This window comes from Tauraco erythrolophus, chromosome 1, assembly GCF_009769465.1.
Source record: "Tauraco erythrolophus isolate bTauEry1 chromosome 1, bTauEry1.pri, whole genome shotgun sequence".
NCBI lineage: Eukaryota > Metazoa > Chordata > Aves > Musophagiformes > Musophagidae > Tauraco > Tauraco erythrolophus.
Genome location: NC_141465.1, coordinates 114420129 through 114445813, shown reverse-complemented (window position 1 = coordinate 114445813; position 25685 = coordinate 114420129). Strand labels below are relative to the sequence as shown.

At 39.2% G+C, this 25685-nt stretch overlaps 1 protein-coding gene across 3 annotated transcripts in view; it reads right to left on the bottom strand.

Annotated features, from left to right (window-relative positions):
• Positions 1–25685, bottom strand: part of ATP8A2 (ATPase phospholipid transporting 8A2) — a 350180-nt gene that overhangs the window by 256802 nt on the left and 67693 nt on the right. For all 3 annotated transcript variants that reach the window (XM_086613205.1, XM_086613213.1, XM_086613221.1), the window contains 12 exons: positions 25131–25171; positions 23203–23276; positions 20352–20421; positions 18787–18914; positions 17812–17923; positions 16902–17067; positions 14089–14216; positions 12793–12870; positions 10653–10741; positions 9858–9902; positions 8450–8522; positions 1020–1125 (listed from right to left, as the gene is read on the bottom strand). In XM_086613205.1, coding sequence (XP_086469331.1) covers positions 1020–1125; positions 8450–8522; positions 9858–9902; positions 10653–10741; positions 12793–12870; positions 14089–14216; positions 16902–17067; positions 17812–17923; positions 18787–18914; positions 20352–20421; positions 23203–23276; positions 25131–25171 — 1110 coding nt within the window. The remainder of the gene's footprint in view (positions 1–1019; positions 1126–8449; positions 8523–9857; positions 9903–10652; positions 10742–12792; positions 12871–14088; positions 14217–16901; positions 17068–17811; positions 17924–18786; positions 18915–20351; positions 20422–23202; positions 23277–25130; positions 25172–25685) is intronic.

The following is a 25685-nucleotide window of genomic DNA, read 5'->3' as shown; positions in this document are numbered from 1 at the left end:
TTCTTAATTCCTACAACATGCATTTAATCCATTTCCTGCTGTAAAAGCACAAAGTTCAGATGCTACCGAAATAAGTAAAGCGTTGTCTTCTGGAGACTGAACTGGGCAGTGTAATTAAAAGCTCAAATAACCGAGCTGAAACCAGAGCAGATACCTCTACCTCTGTTATGTTAAAGAGCAAGTGGTATTAAGCACAACCACCATACAAGCGAATTTAGTGCCCAACTCAAGCAACCCTAACGTCCCTACAGTTCCCTTGGTCTCCTCATGGTTGGTCAACATCGTGTCTACAGCTGCCCCACATGGGCTGTTCACCCAACTCCTCAGACACTTTAAGGCCAATAGAAATGCTCCTGCCTTATCACTCAATACATCACTATAACAATTCTAGAAACATTCATAGAAATTGAGATAAATTTGATGAGGAGCAAGGCTCTACTGTTCTGTATTTTGGCCCTGCCTACCTATTTCAGTACCACTGTGCTGCCTGAGAGAAGGAAGAAATGGATGAAGAGCAGGCCCAAATACGGCCAAGACTCTGCTCTTGTATCACGTCATGGATCAGCATCTTGTATTGGCATAAAGAACATGGGAAGCTACTAGATCAAGACAAACAGTTTGCACTCATGCCAAACAGAGCAAGTAACTGTTCATGTAGAAACAAATCAGTATTTCCCTAAGTCAGCTTTACGTAGGGAAGACACGTCACTGAAAGTTTTACTTTTGCTTTTCACTCCTGCAGAAAGAGGCCAGACTAGAAGGTCTCATGAGACCTGAAGGTACCATAATCCTAGCCTAGCTCTACAGAAACATCATGAACTTTGCAGTTTTGTAACAGGTATTCAAAAGCCGCGTGCACTGGTGACAGAAAATGCCAGATCTACTGCTAGCATCATGGAGGACATCTTGCTTTTAAAATCAATGACCTTTTCAGAAATTTCTGGACTTTCCTTTCATCCCCATCCATCCACTTCTACTCCCTCACTCCTTCCCTCCCCAAAAAGACATCAACAACCAACCTGGAGAGGAAGCCTGGTAGATTATTGTATTTCCTTGTCTCTCAGGAACAACAGTATGACACACGGCCAGCAGAGTGAGGAACTCTTGTATGTGCACAGCTGTGGGCTAGACAAGACATCAGGAAAGTCAGGTTTAGTATTACATACAGAATGAGAGGCAGCTGTTCACTAGACTGAGAAGACCTCTTGTGTCCCACAGACAACAAAAAATACTCTCTTCTCTATTTATAGCAGTTGTCTTGGTCCCAGTAAATCAATACAGCTGAGTTAAGGGCCAGCATTAATGAATTAGAGTGCTAATGATAAAGACCTCACTTAAGTTGCAGAGAGCTGGGAAGCCAGAATATTCCCCCACTCCCAAATATAAAAGCATCAGTTTTGTAGGACCCCAAGCTTCATGTAGGCAGAGACATTTGTCACAAGACACTGATGATAATCAAGCAACAGGAAATACTACTTCAGTAGCATCCACAACAGCTTTCAATAGATTGACAGTAACCACACCAGAACTAAAACTCATTGCAACTGCACCTTGAGTGATGAACATCCAGACCTGACAGCAGCTGATTAGCCAGTAGAAGGCAACATCATGTGCTCTTCCACAGGAATACGCCACCCAGCCAAGCAGGTATTTGATCAATGGTCCCTACACATTCAGCATCATGAGAACACACAGTATAAAACATTGTTCACAGACTGCAGTCATCAGCCATCCCAAAGTGCTTCAAGAGGTGCCAGGTCTACAACTCAGTGAAAATGCTACGGCATTTAAATCACAGGCCTCTGATGAGCAAATTCTGCCAACTGTAACCATAGTGACTTCAAATTGAGTCCCCCACCCCACTCTTCCCACTGGCACAGCATTTCCAGTCTCACAGCAGTCAGGAATGGCACTCAGCTGCCCAGCTCACAACCTACCACACTAACTTCATCCACAGTTCACACAGATCTTTAGGACACTTGGCTGAAACAGCTGAAGTGAACACATGTTCCCCTTCACCAGCTCTGCTATATCTGTAACATTCACAGTTGGTAGCACCAAAATCTTACGTCACAGCAGTCGTTTGCTCAGTGACTGAGTCAGACGCGAACTTAACAGTTCTACCTTTGCAGAAAGCCTTAGCTGACCTTGGCGAATTCTAGCAGAATTTTTGCATACAAAAATATCTAGTTTGCAGATTTGTCATTAGCACAGCATATTTTGTATATACTTTCACTTAACAGAGCCACTACAAAATCAAGAGCATTACAAGAGCTGTTAGCACAAGGTCTGGCCAAAACCTCACTAGTGCAATATTAAAAATCAAGATTAGATGGATAAGAATCCTACAAGAATCTAGTAAAACAGGATCTTTTTTTTTTTTAAAAACAGTTAATTAAAATATGCTTCTACACTATTTATTCTGCTACTGTATACCAGAACATTTCATAACAGAAAAAAACGCTACAATGTTCAAATGAAACTTTTTCAAGTGAGCGCTACACGCCACCAAAAATCCTCTGATTTAAGAGACTTAGATGTATTTTTATACAAATATATGCAGTACCACTATCTGAAATGCACCACACAGTTATTTTATAAAACCCGTTAATCACATACTAATGAGACATTAGACTCCTCCATTCCCTCACTTTAGAGGGCCACTTAAAATGCAACTTCTCACAATTAGGTTAGCAGCATTCAAAATTGGTGCTCAAGATACATCATAGCTTGGCTTGGGAGAGAAGCATTAAAGTTTTACTCTATTGCAGGCCCTATTTCAGGGACAAGACCAAGAATGGGGAAAGATTGTTGAGGTTTTGTTTGTGCACCATATTGGAAAAAACAAACAAACATAGTCTACATAGCTGTACAGAAAGATGCACTAACAATAGCAAGGTTTAATTAGTAGGAAGTAAATTACTATGAAAGCCACAAACAATGTCAGCTGGCAAATGGTGTGTTAACATGTAAACAAAAAGTAAACATATCAAAAAAAGTGTAGCAAAAAGACTACATATCCAATACTTATATTCTTGTTTTATTTCATGTACTTTGTCATGAATATTTCCAAAATAACTGTTTCACACAGGACCTTTATCTTTGCATAGTGAAACTTTCAAATTGTATGGTCACACGCCACTAAAATACCAACAATTGTAGCTTTTGACATGCTGAAGGTGCAGAGGCTGTGTTCTAGAAAATGAACAGAGGGAATATACTCAGAGAACAGGGTGTGAACTGTTAACTCCAAGCAAATTACTGGTCAGGAGGTTACTGCTGCTCCATTATTTCCAGTGAAAGCAATGAAAGTTGTATCTCCATCTCAAAATGCACAGCCTGCCAGATTCTCACTTCAGCATCCATTGCTACAGACCTTTGATGTCCTTCTTAGACATATATCACCCAGCCCCTTGCATGCTTTTACAGTGTGTGTTCAATCAGCTGGAAACAACTTGTCTCCGGTAATGTCATGGATTTTAATCCTTCCTACTTGTATACTTCTGCTTTCAAGCCAGCAATGTAATTTGTTGCTGTCTTGGTATTTTCACAGCTCACAATGGATTACATGGCAATCTTCCAATTCCATAGCAAGAGATCACCAGACAGAGACCCATCTTATGGTGTCAGCTCTTCCACACAGCTGTCATTTGTTTCTTTTCCATTTTGTTCCAGCACTGATAAAACATTTATTACACTGGCATGAATCAGGATAGAGAATTCAAACTCCTACTTCAGAGCTGTGAACAGAAAATTCATTAATGGCTTCTGTAGCAATACATCCCTTACACCATGTCAAGCTTAACCCCAACATAAGACAGAAGTCCCACAGGTTAACTGATTCTGCTTTATTACTTATTTTCCTCCATTAAAGCAAGTCTCTGCCATTGTAGTACTCAAATTCTTACTAATGGTGAGACATTCCTTGCCTGCTCATTTGTTATGCTCAGCTCTATTTCTTCCCACTCCATTTTCTCCTCCTCTATTTGTCTGTAGCAGGAACAAAGTTTGCATGTTTTAGTCTCTTGTTCATCAGTCCACAGGTAGATCTCATTCTAAGTGCATTCTCCTCCCATTTTTCCTTCCTGTGTGCCATCAGCTCTGGGTGAAAGCTATTCTTTCTCTCTCTATCTTTTCCAAAGATCCATGGAACACCAGGTGTACAACCACCTACAACAACGGTACACCCCACTGGCAAAACTTACCTTGCACACTGCCCCTACAAGCTGAGAACCAGAGACACATTGAGACATAGTCTTGTATTTCTGGAAGCAGTCTCTGGATTCTTATCTACAAAACATTACCTACACTGAATGTAAAAAGTTTCCTGATCTAGAAGGCACAGCATCATTCATTATCAAGCAGGGCATAGACCACTGGTCAGGAAGCTATATCAGAAGCTTTCATTCTTTTGCATAACATTCTCCTTTATTCAAGGGAGACAAAACAGAGTTGGAATTCCTTCTTTTGGAGAACAAGCTGCAGAACTACGTATCTGCACATCTGTCGTATGTCCTTATCTGAGACCTCAGTCTGAAGACAAACTGTATTATTCTAGTCAACTGTTCACAGCCTGATAAAATTACAAGGAAGTTGCATGTGAAGTTAAAGATATTTATTCATCTTTCCTTTCACTTGTTGTAGTATCAGATCAGTGCCTCTATAATATCTCCGGATGAACAGGACTGACAGATTTTTGAGCAAGCAGCCTAGAAATGGCCAATGGGATATTAAGGCACAGTCTAACAACTTGAGCTTACTACTCTGCATAAATGTGGCACGTTCTGTCAAGGACAGCTAGTGAAATACTTACCTACTGCATTAACAGGGAGAATTATAACTCACCATCTTAAAAAGATGGAAACTTCCTACTGTTTTTTTTTCATTAAAACATCTGGAAAACACTGAGGATCCAGTCATGTTGGGCACCTCCAGAACACTGAAGCTGGTAAGGCTGCAGAGAATCGGCAAATAAACTGAAATGCAACCAATAATTGAAGATACTGCCTTGTACTTGAGCAAAAGTACTGAAGTCCCATGCACAATAAGGGCAAAAGCAGAAGTGTGAAAAAATATTTCTCACCAAGCAATATAATAATTTGTCAGCTGTAAACCAATATTTTTGATACTTTTCAGCCAACAGTTACTTTCTGAACTGAAGCCTTCCAGAGGTTCTCACCACCTGAATGTATATTCCATCTACTGTATTTTAAATTTCAGTTTTTCATTCCGGTAGTGATACACTTTTCCTGTTCTGCTTTTCTAAGGAACTAAGAATCAGCTGACAATAGCCGTCATTTCAACAAAGCCTCATGAGAGAAAAGCCTAAGTCCCCACACACTTCATCAAAGCAAGCAGACACACTGAAGATCTAAATGAACACTTCCACTGAGGTAAAGGCTCAACATGCACACAACAGTTATCTACTCTGCCTGGCCAGCTGCTCAACTACTCACCGCATATAATCACTTAATTTCATGCATCTGCAGGTATACAACATGCTTGCTGCTTCTTGCCCAAGCAGTAATTTGCAGGCCACAGAAGAGAGTTTATATGCAAATTGGAATTAGTAGAGGAAGTTTGTTATCTCCCTGGATTCTGTCCAAAGTAGTCTAGGGTGAGATCTAAGTTTATTAGTTCTTTCACTTCTTGACCTCTTTCCCTGCACTCATGTCATCAGGGTAAGAAATAACCCCACACCAAACAGGCTTGGGTCTCCATGATAAGTTTATTCACAGCACAGCACCAAATAAAGACTGCCTAGCATATTCACCAAACTTTCTTTAAGTTTTTGGAATAATGGATCTTTTCTTATTCTAACAAGAGTTTACACCATTTTCCCTACAGAAACAAACCAGCATCATACTCTTGGCACTACTGCACAGTTCATCCAACAGAAGCTGTTACAAAGAAAAAGCACAGGTGGATGAACCTATGCACTTTCTTCCACATTAAAATCCTAGAGAAGTCAAGAGAAACCTCCACATGTTTCCAACACAAGTTATTTTTCCTTGGAACACTTCCTGAACAGCAATAATTCTTTGATTGTTACTCAAGAGTGCACTTGGCCATAAGTCAGTCCTTACACACCAGTGGCCCAGAAGAGCTATGAATTTTAGATGTGATGCAGGATGCTAAAAGTCTTCCTAGCAGATGGAAGACAGTCTCGTGAGAACAAGTACATTATTTTTTTATTTTCAACCTGGAAAGAAAGTTACTTGGCACTGAGACAACTCTAACTAACCCTTGCGACTGGACTGAAAAAACTCAAAATCTTCAAAATCAGAGCAATGAGCACTTATTGAGTGTTTGTGAGAGATAGCACATTGACAACTTCGGCTGGAAAAGGGCAAATGTTTCAAGGAAATTGATTGCCCAGCTGAGTACAGCACCATCTGAGCCTGCAACGCAACTCGTGCTAGAACACTTCAGTTTTATCACTTCACTAAACGAGTACACGTTGTCAGACATCTGTAAACAGCATTTACAGCTATCTGCTGGCTATGAAAGCTAAGACACTAAGGAATTTTAGGTAGAAGGAAGCAGTTTATGCACTTTGATAGCTGACCTAACGCAAAAAAGCTAATGGGCTAGAAACTTGCAACTCTTCCCTCTCCTACTATCCTGTAATCCAGCCCTCATCTCACTGATGCAGTTTGACAAGTGGATCTGAACTTCTTAGGCAAACTGTCACATGTAGTCCTCGCATTCTTGTGTCTTATGCTAAATCTCCACTTGTCAGTGGGTGGCATCCATCCCTCCAGTACAGTCAGGCTCCAAAAGCTATCTTTGGCCTACACAAGGTACCCCTTAAGTCATACCAGCCAGAAGTTTCCCCACTGATTGTCTGAGGGCTGAGCTCACACAGTGTGCTTAGCTCAACAGCTATGCAATGTCAACAGTATTTATCTGTTCGTGTTGCCAGCTAAAAGGAAGCTTGATGCATAAAGGTTCAGCACATAAAGAAGAGATTTCTGAGCCATCTAGCCTAAGCAACACCTAAGGAAGCTACCAAAATCCTTTATTTCCCTGCTAAAACAGCAAATAGTCCTATTTTTTAAAGCAGAAGCTCTACCCAGAAAAGATCAAAGAATTAGAGCTATCCCAAAGTTAAGGAGCCATATCAAGGCTAGATGAGAAACTCCATCTCACAGCCTGTTTGATACACATCCCTTCTCGTGAGTCTATTGAAACATACCAAAGCACTTTTTTGTATATATGCCTAAAGCAACAGCCAGTGAGGAAGAGCTCAAAAACACTTTATCTGTGGCCTGCACCTAAACCAATAGTCATCCATTGAGAATGAGTACCTGGGGTCAGCAACTGCAATAAATTCTAACTGTAGCCATGTATAAACAAACAGAACAGAAAAGAACAGGAGGCAAACCAGATCTTGGCTGCAAGTGATGTGCAGTGAGAAGTCCTTCTAATGCAAATGACTACAAAAGCCACACAAGAAACCAGTACATTGTCCTGTCAGAGCCACCATCCTGAAGGGTAGAGCATAGGAGCCATTTTGAGCCTCTATCACCCCGACGAATATGTAACGACATACAAAGCATTTAAATTTTCCTTCGGGCATTTACACCATGCTGCATTTCAACTTCTTAAGTACTGTAAAGCAAAACAGAAAGCAAAGCTTTGCTGCATACAAACAGCACGTTGTAACTATGTTTTAGATGCTCATACTAAACTTCACCAGCCCAGTTACAGAGTCATACTAAGGAGAGCAATCAGCTAATTGAGTTTGACATTTGAGTTTGCGCTTGCCAATGCCCATGTCTCCTACTGAGAGACAGCTTCTGCAGAATGGAAGGGTCACGTTTTTCAGAAGTGACTTACGTTGCCTGCTGTCCAGTCAGACACTTCATAGCTGCACAGCTTCTGATTAAGCAATGAACTGACACTCTCCTAAGGACTAGCTCCCTTCAGTACACAACCAGTTAGGCTAAGATTACTAACCACTAAGTCTCAGGCTAAGCTTAAGCTTGCAGTTAAGTCCCATCTCGTACATCCTTTACGCAACTGGAATTACCAGCATCTGCAGTATTAAAGCAGGTCTCACACCAGAGCCACCTTGCAATGCTCTGAATTACTGTTCCAAAAAAACATTTTTAACAGCATGGATGCTTGAACAGTCCTAGTCGTCTTTCTTTTAAAGAATTAAAATTTCTACCATCATTTGCTACATGACACTAGCATACATGAAGCTACTTTATAGTTAGCTGGTACCTATATCGATGTCATTGTTTTCTTTAATGCAGTAGTAAGACAAATTGGCAGAAAAGGATTAGGGGAGCTATTTTGCTTCCTTTTTCCCTTACTCTGTGCTTGCATGACATACCCGCAGAGCAGACTCGATCACACAAGTAGCTTTGTTTAGCATTCAATTCCAGAGAGGCTTAGAATACAGCGTTTAAGAGACACGATATTCAAAGAGTAAACTTACATGGTCATTTTCAATATTTTGCAGCAGTCTCGGGTCATCAAATTCACATGATTCACTGGTAGGAGGTAGCTGACTGCAGAGCAAGACAAGCATATTCAAACATAACAGTAGCAATATTCCCAATCTTACTGCTACATCTATTTCGTTGGGAAGCAAAGGAAAAACAAAGTAAAATTTCACTCTCCTTGAAAGTATTGTGAAAAGATCATATGAGTAATGCACAAATTATTGCTGAAAATTAACAATAATTTCCTCGGAACGTCAGCAAGAAATCCAAAATGGTTATGCTTGAAAGTGTATTTGAGAAGATTCAAGTGTCAACGCACTTCCTAGAACAGACATAGCAGAAGCAGCTTTTAAGTGTACTTGAAATGCATTGATTTCAAGGGGACTTGGTTTTAACATTGGTCGAAGATCAATATCCCTAAGCTCCCTCTCTAGTCAGTGAGTTCTGCTTCAAGTTGATCCCTGGGGGATTTTAAGTCTGAGTACTCCATATGAGTACCTGGAAGAAACTCTTACACAGAACTGACTGGAAAAGAAGCCTACAAGGAGAGAAAAAATAGCAATGAAGGAAACAGCAACACATTGGAAGAAAAAGAGGCACCCACAGGAATTACCTCAGTCGAAGTAGCAACATACCATCATACTATATCATCTTCCTTAAACATGATTATAAAAACAAGATGGACCTGTTGAGAAGTCTAACATAGTTCATCAGAAAGGGGCCAACAGCATTCAATGTCTACCTGTTTCTTGGGTGGGAACTCACTTCTTGCCTATATTTGCCAAAGCCACATCAATACTCTCTAGGCTCCTCCCCATTTCCTGTTAATCTGAACACATTATAGTGACACCTGTGTAATGCTTCTAAGTTTTCATTTCTTTCTGTAGAATGGGACAGACTCATCACCTCTATTCATCAAATCTCTGAATAGAGAGGAGTGGTTCTCCTGACATGAGACACCTCCATATCAAACTCTTTCCCAGTTTAATTATTAAAACATAGCATTTTAATACAGAAGTTTCTTTTCTTCTTGTCAGATTTGAACTCAGCGATTGCAGAGAGTAACACTCAGTCTCTAGCTAGAGGTAAGGTTACTGTAAAGAAGGTTACTCTTAGATTCCAACTTGGTTGTCTGCAATTATAAATAAGCACTGTATTAGCATACATCCAAGCCAACCCAGCCACTGCCTACCCCTCACTCCCCTTCACCCACCATCTTGCTATGCAGAAGAGAAGATCCATCACCACCCACCAGCTCTGCATTCGACTCCTGCTGGAAGAGCATTTTACTCAAACACATTGCTCCCTTGGGCTTCTTCCAGTCCCAAATTGGAAAGCAGTCTTTATATAGACTGTCCCCACTCAGCTACACAGAGCACAAACATATTAGAATATATTTACCTGAAGTCTTCTGATGAACGTTCTCTTTCCAGCTCGGGAAAGTGACTGAGGGGTAGAAAAAGGAAAAAAGAACATTTATTCCACTTTGCAAACCATAAAATAGGTAGAAGGCGAGGATCAACGAGTCATCACACACAAACATATGCTGCAACCATGGGTTCAGCTGTTTATACATTCAAATCAAGTTTCCTGCCTTTTGAGGTATCTAATTTAGCTACCATGAAACTCAAAGGTTAACTTGCACAGAGATCTTCAGACTACCCATTTAAAACTAAGCAAGGACAAAGATTTAGTATTCAAGACTCAAAGACCAAGTGCTACGAAATACTGGCATGACAGAGACCTTTTGACAGAAACAGAACAAAACCAGTAAGTGGGTATCTCTCCCATGCTGGGAATATTTAACTCTACAACTACAGCTATATAGTTGTAACGAAATCCTAGTTCATCTGAAGTAGTCAGAAACACGACTGACAATTCCTACTCTTGGGTTGTGTCTTCTTCTATCTAGAACAGCCAGAGGTTATTTAGGACTTCTGATTTAGTTTAAATGATGATCAGATAAGTTAGGAACCAAGTAATTATTTCTCTTTACTTCATTTAAAGTACTCTCCAGGTTTGCATTTCATAATTTGTGTTGCAGGACATGAAAAGGAAAGCTATTAACTGAGACAGCAAAATACACTAAAACAAAAAAATAAAGAACCGAATGTTCTAACCCTGTTCTGATACAAAAGTATGCACCATTAATAAGCACAAATTAAGCTATAGGGTTTCTAAAGAAGTCATACCTACCCATATGTCACTCCAGCAATACTACATTTCTTAAAGTTCATGATATTGCACGTTAGAGTACCTGTTTTATCAGAAAACAGGTATTTCACCTGGAAGAAAAAACAAACTAACATGTAATTTTCAACTTGCAAAGTAACCAAACTCAAAGCCGAAACCAGATTAAGTATCAGGAAAATTCTGGGAGACATGCCTCGAATGCGACAGTATCAGCCAATGTAGGCTCATTACAGCTTGGTTTGTCTCACCAAAGCTGCAGGAAAATAATCAGGAAAGTCATTTAATGGCATTAGCTCTAAATGCAGCAAGGTCCAAATAGTAGTTATTAATTGCCAAGGCTTCAGTGTGGTCAATACAGATGTACTTGCTTATGCTAGATGAACATTCACCAAATATTTAAACTGTAGTAACTTCAAACAGTAAGACTGGAAATTAAAATAAAGACTCTTCAGATGGTTGAATAATCATTAGAATTTAACACACTGAAGAAATTTTACGTTCCAAAGATCACCAGGAATTTGCTTGGGGCTTTTTCCCCATAAACAGTACTGTACAAGGAATATCCTAGAGATAAGTCTAACTGGTATCCCACAGGCAAACACACGCTGCTTCTTCTGCTACTCAGTCATAAGCAGTCCTGACGTGCAAGATGTAGACACAACCAGTACTGCCCAAGCTAATAATCCTCTAATGGAAACCAGTGACTCTCAGCTAGAACTTGGAGACAACACCAACACAGCAACACAACTTCCTGAAGCATTAGCAGACTCAAGATTCCCACCTTCAGAAGGTCACAACAGACCAAAATTAATCGCAAGCTGAATTCCACACTGTTTTACCTCTGCACCAGGTAAGATTTTAAACCATTACCAGGTAGGGAGGGATGGTGCTAGCACAGGAGCTAGCCAATTTCAAGACTAGAACATTTTGCCTAGAGTTGCAAAAAGCTTTTCCTCCATATTTGCAATTCATTTACAAGACAGCGAGTGCCCTGCACCACTAGTTAAGCAATTCTTTAACTGTGGACTACTCTGCTTCCGAATACAGCATTGGCTTCTAACTTGCATTTCCAAAGTGGGAACCTAAACACCTGAGGATCTTCAGGTCACTAATAATTCTAGCATATAACAAAATTTTAAAATGCACCAGTGAACAATTCAATTACTGAATCAAAATCAGTCTAGTTACATGGAATGACTAGTAAGCCATTTCTAAAAACAACATATGGGCCAATGATATACGTTACACCACATAATATAGTTCATTTTGAACAAAAATAGTACCATCATTTGGAAGTTGATAGCTTCACATCAAAGCAATCTAAACAAATTAAGTTTTAACAATCCTAAGGAAAAGGTCAATTGGATTAAGCAGGAAGAATATTGACTATCACCCTGCTGAGCAGCACACAATAATTATGTATTTTTACATACATAAACATTGTCTCCAACACTAAATTCACACAAATGATGAAGTTCATGTGGTTCAGTTACACATCTATGACTTCAGTGGTCAAGGAAAAAAGCTAGGATTTCTTCAATGATACTACAAATTCCAATGACAAAGTTTTTTCCAATAACCTTATCTTTATGGAAGCCCTTCTGTTTTGAAAAAAATCTCATTTGCAGAATTTATAACAAGTCTCTTACAACAAGTACAAGTTAACATCCAGTTACCTTTATCTGAAAGGAAAATGGAAACGCTTGAAGGAATGCAATCTAAATTAGGAATAGAACTGCACTTTTTTGACTTGCATTTGCTATGACATGGTCAGAAATGTGAAGAACTAAGAACACAGGCTGAGGCTGCGGGCCTGCTCTTCAGCCAAGCTTAGTACTGTATGTTCAGTTCCAGAATAGGCAGTCACAAAGCATTTCTTCAACACCCTTGAGGATAAAGTGAGTTTAGAGTTAACATAGGAAATAAAATTCAATTACCAGGCTTAAAAATGCCTATATGACCTTGAATTGAACTCTATAATATCTCATTATTTTACTGGAGACTTGGACTAATGAAAGTAAAGATTTCCCATTAACCCAAGCCACAGGGCAACAGAATAAAGCAATTTGTACAGCATGCTCCCATACCTTTTATCTTCCCGAAACATATCACAAACATTACACTTAAGAAAACGCTGTCTTACCTGCCCAAGTTCCTCATTAAGGTTTGAGGTTCTGGCCATTGCAGGTGTATCTGTTTCAGGATAATACATATCTATGTCCTGAAATGAGAGCAAAATTAGACCTATGCTATGCAAATTAAACACTGAAGTCTTCTAGTCAGTTCCAACTTGGCTTTGACTGACTTCCCTCCATTGGTGGTGGTTCTGAAGGCTTGAGAGACAAACAGCATCCCAGGCTCAACAGAGGTGCCTCTTTTCCAAAGTATACCTTCATACTACACATACATGAGAAAAGCCAGATTACAGATAATCATCATTTTCTTCATTGCATCTCTAGTTTAAGAATTCAGTACAGTAAGAAAAAGTTCTAACACGCATCAGCCATGCTAATCATAGGTCTTTGGTTACAACAATGTAATTTACTCTGCCACAGGCATGATTGAAGAGAGAATTTAAGTGACTGAAATCAACTCCTATTACTACATTTAACTCGGAGGCTAAACAAAACAGCTGCTACACATGAACCAAAGAAATTTCCCAGATAAGTTAGTCAAGCATCTCCAATACATTATAAGCAACTCAGAGAAGAGACACGTTTAACCTTACTTGTATTTGAGAGGAACCACTACAACTTTACTGAAAGCCCAAGGATTAATGCTACCAAGACAACATATTTCTCATTTTTGTTCAGCTTGAGAGACATCACTATAGTATTTTTGGTCCACAACTGAAGAGAAACATACTTTGAAGTCAAAGCTTGCCTGAACAGAGGGATCGCTCTTTTGTTGCATGAGACACCACCAACTCATCTCTACAGAAATACTGCAATTCACACCAGAGGTGACCCTAAGGCCAGCCTCAGGATTTAAAAAAAAACAAACACAACAAAAAAAAAAATCACAAAAACCCATCCAATCCCCTCCACACACACACCTCCCTAAGCAAGTCTGGTCTTCCCCTCTACTGTGGCTGAGAGAAAGAGTACCTATAAGGTACTGAAGAGTTTAAAGGATATTTACTGAACATGAATCAGCTGAGAGACCTTGTTCAACCAAAAGAGTTGAGCCTTCCTTCTTATCCTGAAAGCCTAAAACATACAAGAGTGATCATCTGTGCAGGGAATCTCCCTACAACTACATCTTTTATTTTCGTGTGGAACATAGAACTAATACAGAATAAATTGCCTGAACTTCTCCCTGCCTTTCCCAGAAGTCGCATCAGAAAAGTCATCAGAAAAATCTGGTAAAGATTTCAGGGTGAGGTGTTTTAATGTCACTTTCCAAAACTGAAGTTAATACATTTATTCTTGTTACTTACCCAATTTATAAAAAGAGCCTGAGTAAACTTAACAACTTCCAATGTCACTAGAAGACTGATTGGAATAAGGTTGTTGTACAAGATTATAAATGTCAGCAGATTGTATCCAAAGTTGACGGACAGCATTTCTGTGGACCAAAAGATATTAGACATCAACAGACAGAAGGCAGAAGTCTGAGTGGTATAGTATAGAGACAATCATCTTTCTGCAGTTGGCCTGATCAGATTTAGTAGTGCTAAAATAATCAGTGAGTGTGTTAAGGCCTAGTAAAAGGGCATTTTTAATATTGATTTCAATAGCACATACATAAAACACCCCCAGAACACATGCCTGGATACACAGCAAGTTATGCACCAGGTGAAGAAGGGCAAGATTGGTGAGGCTGTATATTAGAAAACAGAACACTTTCTGAAGAATTTTGCTCAACAGATGGTGAAAAGTATGATATTCCACACCATAATCCAAATTTAGACATTTATCTGATGTGTCAATTGCTCCAATTCAGAGTCACCAATATCACTAGTAACATAACTTTACCTTTCTGAAAAAGTGCCTACTTGCCTTAGTGGAGTTAAAAACCAACAAAAAAAAAAATACTGAAATCGGTTCTAAAATCTGCTGCCAGCATTGGCAGAATTGAGAAGTTGCACTAAAGAAACCTAAGAGAACAAGTTGACTATTAAACAGACACCTAGTAAGTTGTTACCAGTGGTGATTACATTGGGCAAGTTACCCAAGTAAGCCTTCTAGCACAACTGGCCCTAAAGTTAAAGGTAAGCATTAATAGACACCAGGCAGGAATAGATGAGGCTCAGCAGAGAAAGAATGCCAGGTCCTGTTCATGGTGCCACCCACAGCCACTCTTTACATTCAAAGTCTCCACATGTGTCTGTCTTCCACTTCCCTTAAAGCTCAGGGAAGCACTTCAGTCAGCATGCAGAGCACTCAGCACAATGAGGTCACAGCCCACAACTAAAGGGTTTTCAGTGTTACAGATAAGTTGGTTAAGAAGGCAGAGGTGCAAACTAGGATGAGATAGAAGCCAGAGAAAGTTGCTGAAGCCTAATGAAGATCAGAGGAAGACTTGAAGTTTGGACCCAGGCACCTCCAAGTGTAAGCACACATGAACTCCATGCCTTTGATCTGTTTACAGAAAGAGTAGAAGCACACTTGATAGGAAGATGCTTTTTCCAATATAATCTTTACAGAAATCACACATTTAACAGCAGTTTAACACAGAATCATAAAAGTTTGGGTTGGAAGGGACCTTTAAAGATCATCCAGTCCAATCCCCACTGCAATGAGCGGGGACATCTTTAACTAGATCAGGTTGCTCAGAGTCCTGTCCGATCTGACCTTGAATGTTTCCAGGGACAGGATACCTACCACCTCTCCGGGCATCCTGTTCCAGTGTTTCACCACCCTCATTGTCAAAAAAGTTGTCCTACATCTAGTCTAAATCTATCTTCTTTTAGTTTAAAACCATTACCCCTTGTGCTAGCACAACAGGCTCTATGAAAAAGTCTGGCCTCGTCTTTCTTATAAGCCTCCTTTAAGTATCAACCTGTGTAGTCTGAAAAAGTCTTTCACACGTGTGGCACTTATAGAAGTGTCAGAAATTGTGCATTCAATTTTCAAAAAAAATCATCTATACAGACTACTATGTCATCCCAGTTTATTACAGGTTGCACCTGTTTCATACTTGCACAAGTTCAACAGTTTGTTCCATTTGTCTTTTCCAATATTACCTTCATCACTGGAAAGCACAAATTTAAACTTCCTCATTAAAAAGCAGGAGGGATGATGAGGAAGCAGATTTGAAAGTTGCTGATACTGCTGCTAGAAGACATTACAACTAAGAAAATGACAAGTCAAATATGAGGCACTTCCGTGCTCTTCCTACATGAATTTTTTTCTATCACAATTGCAGTTCTTAAACTGCAGAAGATACCCTCTGCCATCTGTTTTGCAATCATCAGCAGGCAGACTATTTGTAGTTTAAGAGAATTGTTTTCAGCTCTGCATCTCAAGATGTCTGCAACAACACATATTATAGCTACCTCATGTAACACCTTCAAGTCAGAAGTCTACTGGAGAGCAATTTATTTCATCCTTAAGTGTTTACATAAGGCCCATCTTTGATATCTGAACTAGTAAATTCAAAGAGTATGAATGAAATCAAATAAAACTCTTTAATAAGCTAACTTCCTCATTATGAAATAACGTGAGTCAGAAGCCAGAATGATTGAAACATCATCCAATACATACAAAATGATAACATTTAGCATTTAAGTTTTTTCTGCAAGAGCAGATTAGCACTTCTGACTGAAAAAAACAGCTGGAGAAATCCTTTGCTTCTGTACATGAGCACAAAGCTAAAGTCAGTATCATCAGACTGATACCTGCTACGCTGCAGTCAGGTACAGTCAGACACGATACATAAGGCGGTGTACATGACCTGCTGTGAAAGCAAATTTCCGCATGGCATCTCCACAGAGCTGAAAGAACTTGAACACCAAGTATTCAAGAATTACTCTTGCCCCTCTCCTGTTTCTGTCCTGCGTCCTGGGTGGTAGTCCAGTGATATTTACCTAACCTTTAGAAGGTTTTATTAACAGAAACCTCACTGATAAGTTCACTTATGCCAGCCCATTCTCAAAAAAAAAATACTAGGCCATCTAAAAGTTAGTGACAGACTTTGTTTCTTGTGTTTCTTCCTTTGTTTCTTATTTTATGCGTTCATTTAGCAAAGCTAAGAGGCTGGCTGGCCCTACAGCCTGACACATCCCTAGCACACTGCCTGCATACTCACTGTTGGAGCCAAGGTACCAGACGACTTCGCCGTGTGTTCTGTTCCATAATAAGGCACCTACAGAACTCACAAGGGCCATGACCAGAAGAATACAGAACAAAACTAGGATCTGCAAGTTGGTCACTTTCTCCACATTTGATCTCTTCAGAGGTGCTTTGGTTGAATTCTGAACAGCAGCAGAAAAGGAGGGAAAAAAAAGGAATCCAATAACAGCTTATATAAGAAGAAATTGCAAAGGCAAACTCAGTCTTTCTCTTTAGAGTCCGTCACAGAACTTGTTACTCAACTCTAGCTCAGTATTGTAGCAAAGCTCAAAAAAATAGTAGTAGGAGCCAATACTCCTAACAACTTCAAAACTCTCAGAAAATCAGAGGAACAGAACTATTCAGTTCTAAAGACCTAGTTTGCTCATCTGGTGGCCAGAGGCAAATCAGAGGAATAGAACCATTCAGTTCTAAAGACCTAGTTTGCTCATCTGGTGGCCAGAGGCAAGCAACACATGTATGTTCTCGGTCTCTCCAGGCACTCCCTGCCATTAAGGCAATACAGTGACTGTGGTCTTAACCTAATTATCTGCAAGTGCTAAAATTGTAGGTGGACATTACCATCTCCTCAGCTGTTAAACCTCAGTTTTAAATGTTGTCCAGCTACCAGATAAATTAAGATAAAATATAGTTAAAACGCTTCCATATGTAAGCGAAACTAAGACAAATATCTCAGTAAGTGCTTATACATTTGCAAAGGCAACTTCAAATACAACAGCATCCTTGTAATCCTCAAGGCCTCCAGGTCTTAAGTGGCTACAATGAGTCAAATCATTTCATAAAATCAAGTCCAAAAGACAAGTAGGACACAGGAAAGACAAATGGCTTCTATCAGAGCATGCTCTAGATCTCCTTAAAAACTTTACCTGCATGAGTTTTGTATCATGTCCTGTATACACAACAATACCCAAGACCCATTGAGTGTTTCTCAGTTGTGCACCTCTTAACAAGATCTGGTCTGGACCAACAGGAACTGGGCTGCAAAGCAAGAAGCATGTATATCTTTCAGTTCTTGATAACACTAAGTAATTCTCCTTTCAGCCTTACTCCCTCCAACCACACTCCCCCCACCCAGAAAAAAACAACCCACGCAAAAGAAGGAAAGTAATATAACGAATTTACATTGTCCACACAACCCAAGAAAGCACTGAAACCTGTGTAAATCTAATCCCTACTAAAGCACAGTGGAGCAGAGATGACACAAGAGATCTGTTCTAATTACCCAAAACTTGAGAACTTACGTGGCAGCTGTAAGCCTACTCTGCACTTTACCTTGGCTAATACGTTTTCTCACATCAAGAACACAGAAGCATTACCCTTGGAAAGAGACCATCCATTCCAAGCAACCTATAATCTCACATATGACAGTTTTCCCAAAACGTTTATTTAATGTATTACACATGTACTTTTCAAGACGGATGCAAGTTATCTTTTACCATCTTGCATCTGTCACTATTCAGCTGAGTTGCCCTAAGAATACAGGTTTTGTGCTGGAAAACAGGTACAGCCAGATGAAACCTTTATGTTACTACAGACCTTTCAAGTTTTACGGATTCAAGTACTAAAACTAAGTTCTTTTCTTCCACGAGTTGCAACAGATGGAAGTCACACCAATAAAGATTCCAGACTCTGGGATGATTTTTCTCTTATACCTTGTACTGGTACCTTATACTGGCAGATGCTTTGTCAATTAACACTGACAATTGTTAATTATTACCCCTTCCCCAACAAACACATGCATGTGCTCTGTGTTGCAGACTAAAAGCACACAGGAAGCATTTAGGAAGCTTTTTTTTTTTTCCTAACCAAATGAATTTATGGCTTTGTTGTCAAGTCAATACCTTTGACCATCTAAGCGTAAGTTTCCAGTGAAGTCATAAAGATGACGGTTGGGTCCTTCACATTCTATCCTTCCAGATACTTTCATCAATTCTTCTCTTGACTGGAGACTAGCAGTTTGAGACAATCCCTGCAGACACCAATGCAAACAAGACTCTCATCAAAAATTGTCATTAGAAGGCAACCTAGGAAAACGGTGCTTTTTTCCAACATCTAAGATATCAAGTTGAAAAATTAAATGCATGGAGGTTTTCTGTTGGCAGTGTTGGCGGAGTTTGGGGGGGGGTTTGTTTTGTTTTGTTTTTTCAGTAACTCTTTCCTGCAAGGAAGATTCATTGTGGACACATATGATCCTGCTTATATAGGATTGGTTTAAATCCCACTACAGAAAAGATTATATTACCTATATGACCTCTCTGTAACCAAGAGGAAAGTCCCATCCACAAAGCAGAAAGTCACACATGTGCAAGAGGAAGTAGGAGACAAGCGCTGTAAGCAGGCTTGGCTTTTCTCTGGAAGTATAGCTGCCGTGATGTGTTACTGCTGCTAAACATAGTCACTCCTAAGTATAGTCTCTCTTGGGTCACTACAGCCATTATGCTCTGACCCTACTCAACGTTCATTATCAACCCATCATGCAACTGTAACGTAACATTTTGCTACTCCATCTCAGAGTGCACATACAACATCCATTGCTCTTCATCTCTCTGTGAGCACCTCCACGTGGTTAAGAGCAACACAGTCAGTGTTTCTCTGGCCAGACTGACAGCAGCACTGCAAATCAGAACGAGGCCTTAAAAGGCCTAAGACCTTATTTTTGTATTTTAAGCATGTCTCCTGGAGCAAATAAAAATCTGACAGGAACTTAAGATCTGATCATTTGGCCTGACCCAGAACAGTAAATCACATTTCTACAATGGTAATAAACAGGAAGCAAATGCATGTTTCTTAAAAACAAGTCATCTGTATTTTCAAAATTCTAATCCAAATTCTTTTTTGTAACGAAGGAGGGTAAAGATTCTGAACTATTGCTAAACACAATAATCAACAATATTTCTTCAACAAAACTGGAAATATACAAATAAATTCTACTACTTACCACAAAGAGAGAACAAATTAACTTAAATATATACAAGGTCCCTTTGAGCACTCAGCAGAGGCGGAAGCAACAGATTGGTGCTTGTGACAGCAGAAACCACAGCTCATCACAAGCATAGCTGCTTTTTTTGGGGTTTTTTGTGTTTTGTGGTTGGTTGTTTTTTTTTTTTTTCATACAGCACTTCATTTACCGGACCTTCAGCAAAACACAGCCAAGGTCTGCTTGATTTGCCTTAGTGGGCTTATACCGCTTCCTCCAGATTACTTCCTTGCACTTGGCACATGAACTATTATTGTTTCAATTTGTATCTGTTGAAAAGGTGGCTACAGCCACCTGGAAAGATATATGCTTGATTTTTTTTAAAAAAAAAAAAAAAGAAAACTTGTGGTGGTGTCACAAAAGCCAGACTCTGCTTTGTAGTTAGTATGGGATACTTAAATAAAAAAAGGGAAGTTTGGTTTGGTTTACCTGTCGTATTTTAAGATTTGTCTCCCCATCGAGATTAGCTGTTTCAATATAGCACATGGCTTGTGGTTCACTGTAAGGAGCATAAGATTTTCAATATTACAACTCAGTAATTTTTGTATATTACTTTTGCACTAAAAAGGCTCACAACACACTTCAGAATACACAATACACTACAGAAGACAAAAATCCATATTGTTGGCATATAACCTTGAAAGAGACAGTTGAAAGTACACATTCTAAGGATATGTCTTTGGATATGAACACTCTCAAACAACAAACTACAGAGAAAAACTAGTCTAAATCAGAAGGTTAATAATAATTTAACAAGTCAGGATAAACTTAGATGCCCGAAGTGAATTTTACTCTGCAATTCTTAAGATTGCTTCAGATTGCAAGAGCTATACTAAGTATTGAACAGCATAAAAAGGAGATGTGCTTGGATGAGGACAGTAGCCCTCTCTGCTATTGCATTCCATCTGTGAACTGTGCACACAAAAGGTTATGGCTACAAGTTCACCTTAAGTCCAGGGACTTGCAGAGGTACATCTGAAGCCACTGCTAATCAGTTGGGCGTTTTCGAGAACCAGAAAAAGGTACAATAAGATTGAAACTGAGGGCTGTGACCTGCATTTTCCAGACATGCTTCTGCCCTTACCAACAGGGGCAAGAAAAGTCTTCCTCAAAGAACTGAATCTTCCATTAGTCAAGCTCTTAAAACCTAGCGTGGAAGAGCTCTGCAAAGGTAGCACCTCTGATAAGGAAAGGTACTTCTATCATGGATCTTTTCCTGACATGCCCCTTAAGATTTAAAAGCTCTGTATGACACCACTGTTTTTCCTGACTGTCTTCTCAGGCTGCTAAGGGATATCAGTTTCCCATCTGGACCCTAACATGTGCTTCTTCAGTATTACTAATTTTCATATTCTTGAGATGTTGCTATTTCTTTTCCAAGGTAACCATTTGCTTTAATAGCAAATGTACTTAACCAGCAGAAGAGTCAGTAATAAAGGCTCCTTAGAATAAAAATTGTTATAAAACAGACAGGTATATTTGTAACACATTAAGCAGCTAGATTTTTCTCTCCAGGGAGTTTTTCTTAAAAAAAAAAGACAGTCTGCTCTTTGTCTTCCTCCTACCTATACGGGCAATCTGAATCCGAACTCAAGAAAGCCACAGATTAAGTCCAGCTTGATGTCAATTTTTACCTCTGTTACAAACACCTAATACACTACAACTGAAGTGGTTAACTCAGGAAGACCTCTTGCAATACCATTCCTCTCAGATCCAAGGAAATGCAGAAGAGTGTCCTCATAAAACTGTATCTGGATTCAAACCTATTTTCCTTCACGTAAATTTTTTTTATGTAAAACTCATTTGATATCACCTTTCTTCTATGGAGGGGAGGAGTGGGGAAGAGTCAAGATAAAAGCAACTTTATTTCACCTCTGACAGTCAGCTCAGGCACAGAAAATTAACACATACAGGGAAAAGACCCCATCCCTTTAGAGCATGCAAAGCCTTCTGGTGAACTGAGGACATTTAGTACCGTCATTTAGAAGTATTGTGGGAATAATACCAATTGTAAAGAACTGCCACAGAAAGTGCTATTTACCTCAAGAAAAGCTTCTTCCAAATCAATATACTTGGGTTAAATTCTCCAGTTATGTGATTATCAGTGACACCAGGTTAGTAGAATAATGCAGAACAAAAAGCTGACCCATGCAAGTTAAGAAATAAATCAGAAGGATTTTTTTAGTATAATACATTAGAGAAGTTCTCAAGGAGAACTTCTCCTTGAGAACTTCTCTAATGTATTATACTAAACTATAAAATTATTATTACTAAACTATATAATTATACTATACTAACTTCTAAGAGAAGACTGAGCTTCCCACATCCGGCTTTTGAACAAATGAAACCTCCCAGGAATGGCACAGACAAGGACAGAGTAGAAAATGCAGTTGTTTAGAAAACAAGTTCCTTTAGAAGTTGGGTCATCTAAGAGAACTAACCATCTAAGAGACCAAAGAAACCTGCAGTCACTGTTGAAAAGCATGCAGACAGAAAGAAATTATGGAGAAGAGCAAGGTGTCATAAGGTTTGACTAATAGAAAAAAGCACGTTTAAGAACAGAAACTGCATTATCTCCTGTTTAACTCTCATCTAAGTGGACAGTGGTCTTGTTTTGGCCTCAAGTTGTTCAACACAATACAGGATCTAGATTAGCAGCCACATACCACTCAAATGCTTTTAGGAACTAACAACTGAGCTTTGTTTGCCAGTACACCAGTATAAAGAAGTTGCCCCATATTTTACAAAGGAAAATGGGCAGAACTCAACAGTTTACTCTTGCTACCATGCCAGGGATGGGCCCCAAGTGTACTGTATCAAAGACAAAGAGTAAACAAATGAAGCTCAAAAGCTATTTTGCAGACTAGCTATGAGATGCCAGTTGGGCTAGCCTTTTAGAATTACTGTTTGAAAGAGAAATCTTTCCTAAGGGGCAGTAAAAGATGTTGGAAACTCAGTGGAACTAATTGGAAGAAAACCTAAAGCTTCATGAAGCTCACGTAATAGACTTCCAGTCTTCCAACAAACTTAGTGATACACTTTGTGAATTACAGGTACGTAATACTATGAAGTCTTAACAAATCCTTCTGTCTTAAGAACCTATTTATGACGATACACGAATCCCTGCCTAGCAAAGTACTGCTTTGACACGGTTGGAATTTAGATGTGGAGATGAATTAGTGCCATCTGATGTCTGTTTTTATTAATAGCCAATACAGAGTTTAGAGTTCTCTGCACCTCAGTTCATCAGACATATCATTTCCACACCCATTTGAGATACCTGGAAGATATAATGATCATGTCTGCTGGAAGATGTTGCCCATTGGTGACCTTCACAATATCTCCTACTGCTACCTGTTGAGTCAGGGGCAGGAGTACAGTAGCATGGAAAAGAAAAACAAACAGTTCGCTTGTCTGGAATGTTAGTTTGTTATTTTCTTTCACCCAGTCAAAAGAACAGCATCATGCACAGAACAGCTAGAGACAGTGCTTCTGAAAGGCAAGAGTACTTTTCACTGCAAATTTGGAAGTATCAAAGCCTTCCCTTCTCTGAATGTAAAGCAAACAATACTCTATTGAAAAAAGTTACATACTCAATTGGAAAGTGTGATCTTCTGTGGCTCATTTAATAAAAAATACTTTTTTCAATAATCCTACCACTATGCAAATTTGAGTTACTTTTTCCTTTAGTCTTATTTAACATATGAAAAGATTTTTTTCCAAGTAAAACAGTTATCTTTAAACTTTACCTTCTTCAAGTATCAAGAGTCTCTCCTATTCCTTCTCCATACTACTTAATTACCCAGTCATCACTATCATTTTCCCTTAGCCCTCTTCAGATGCACTGCTTATACTCACCACTAGCAAGGAGTATTGTCTATACAGATAGATAGTATCAACCAGTTTTTGCCTGACTTATAGTCACTTGAGATGCACAAAGTTCCAATTTCTGGAATACTGAAGACCTAAGAGTATCTGGCACCGTGAATGAGAGTCACATATGCAGGAAACTTTCATTCTAAGAACCACCAAGCAGCACACCCAAAACAGTAAGCCCAGCTTGCCTGAGAAGTATCAGTCTGCTTAGCACCAATGCACTCTTGAGAGTCTGAAATAGGCTTAAAATTTTAAAATATTTAAATATTTAAAAATATTTAACACATTAATTTATAAAATTGAAACAGATGGCATGTTTGAACAGGCAGATTCATTAGTCTTACTCTGATCCCACTGAAAACAAATTCCCTACCAATTTCAGCACAAAAAGATCAGAAGTCTTCTTTAAAGCAAGTAAACAAGGCAGATAGTACAGAACTGTTTTTCCTAAACAATAAATGGAAGCCTAGACAATATGCAGATGCAGGCACAGGCCAATTCAAGAAGTGCTTAAGACTATAAGAAAACTGGATTCCAAGCTCAGCTTTAAATATCTTTCAATTCAGTGTCCTCAATACAAATAGAACATGGAACAGCATTAACAGTCATCAGCATTAGCCATTAGAATTCTCAGCCATCTTTAGCTTCTACTATAGCTTAACACTTCCACAGGATTGCTTTTAGGTCTCTTGAGGCAGGTCTCATTTCTCTGAAGTTTTAAAAGCGTACACTTTTTCCTAATTTATTAGTTAACAGGGCTAATTTTGTCCTTAAAAGGGTTTTAACAGCCAGGATTAGATCAATAAATCCTGAGGGACTTCAGCAAGTTCTAGAAATAAAGCTCACCAGGTCCTGGCACAGGGCTTCACAGAACATGGGTCCCAAGTGCCTGAGGTGGCAGCAGGGTTTGTGTCCCTTACTTGATCAAACAGCTTACTAATTAGCCTCAGAACCTAAGAACCTTTTAGCACAGGTAGCAAAATAATCTCTGACTTCCAGAGGAGGTACAGCATTGCAGTGAAAGTTACTCTTCTAGATGTGGACTGAAGACAAAATACTGTTCACATCCTGGAACACATTACTTGTTCAAGCAAGAACACTGCCAACAACAGTTCATCAGCGTTTGACAGAAATATAGCACTAGAATTTAAAGATGGGTACTCATGAGTCTTGCTCAGGGCAATTTTCACTATTGCAACAGAAAAGACCCCTCCACCTCCAGTCACAGGGAATTCTCACAAAGTGTGCAATAACATGAGGCCTCTAAATTTATTCCAGAAATTAATTCTTGAACACCACCTTCCACTCCCTCCCATCCCCAACTTTATTTACCTCTTTCCACATAATGTTCTGCCACATCCCATTTCTTAGAACTGGAAAGAAAGTTTAAAGTTAGATTAGAATAAATACCCAAGATTTAGACAAATTTCAAAACAACTGTATCAGCAGAAGAGAACATTGACCAGAATGGGAACTAACACACACTTCAGAAAAGTACTTGTCAGAAGCTGGGATTACACTTTTGTTCACAGCTGTAGCCATGTGCATACAAGAAAGAAGAAGAATTTGCCCTTATTTATTTTATTATCACCTGCTAGACAACAGTTGGTGGCCTGATTTCTACTTGGCATCGTTTTATACCAACACACAGATGGGCAGTGTTGTTACTTGTTTGGCAAATAACTTTCCTTAAAACAAAGGGCATTATTGTCTACTGTCAATCAATACCAGGAATCCTCTATACTCTATGTATGATTTCACCACAGAATTTTCACTTCTCACCTTCTTCCTCGGGTTTTATTCATTATGTTTTGACTGACACATTCAACCTCACTACCACACCAATTTACCTTACAGGGCTGAGTTAAATTGTCAAGCAGGCTCAAA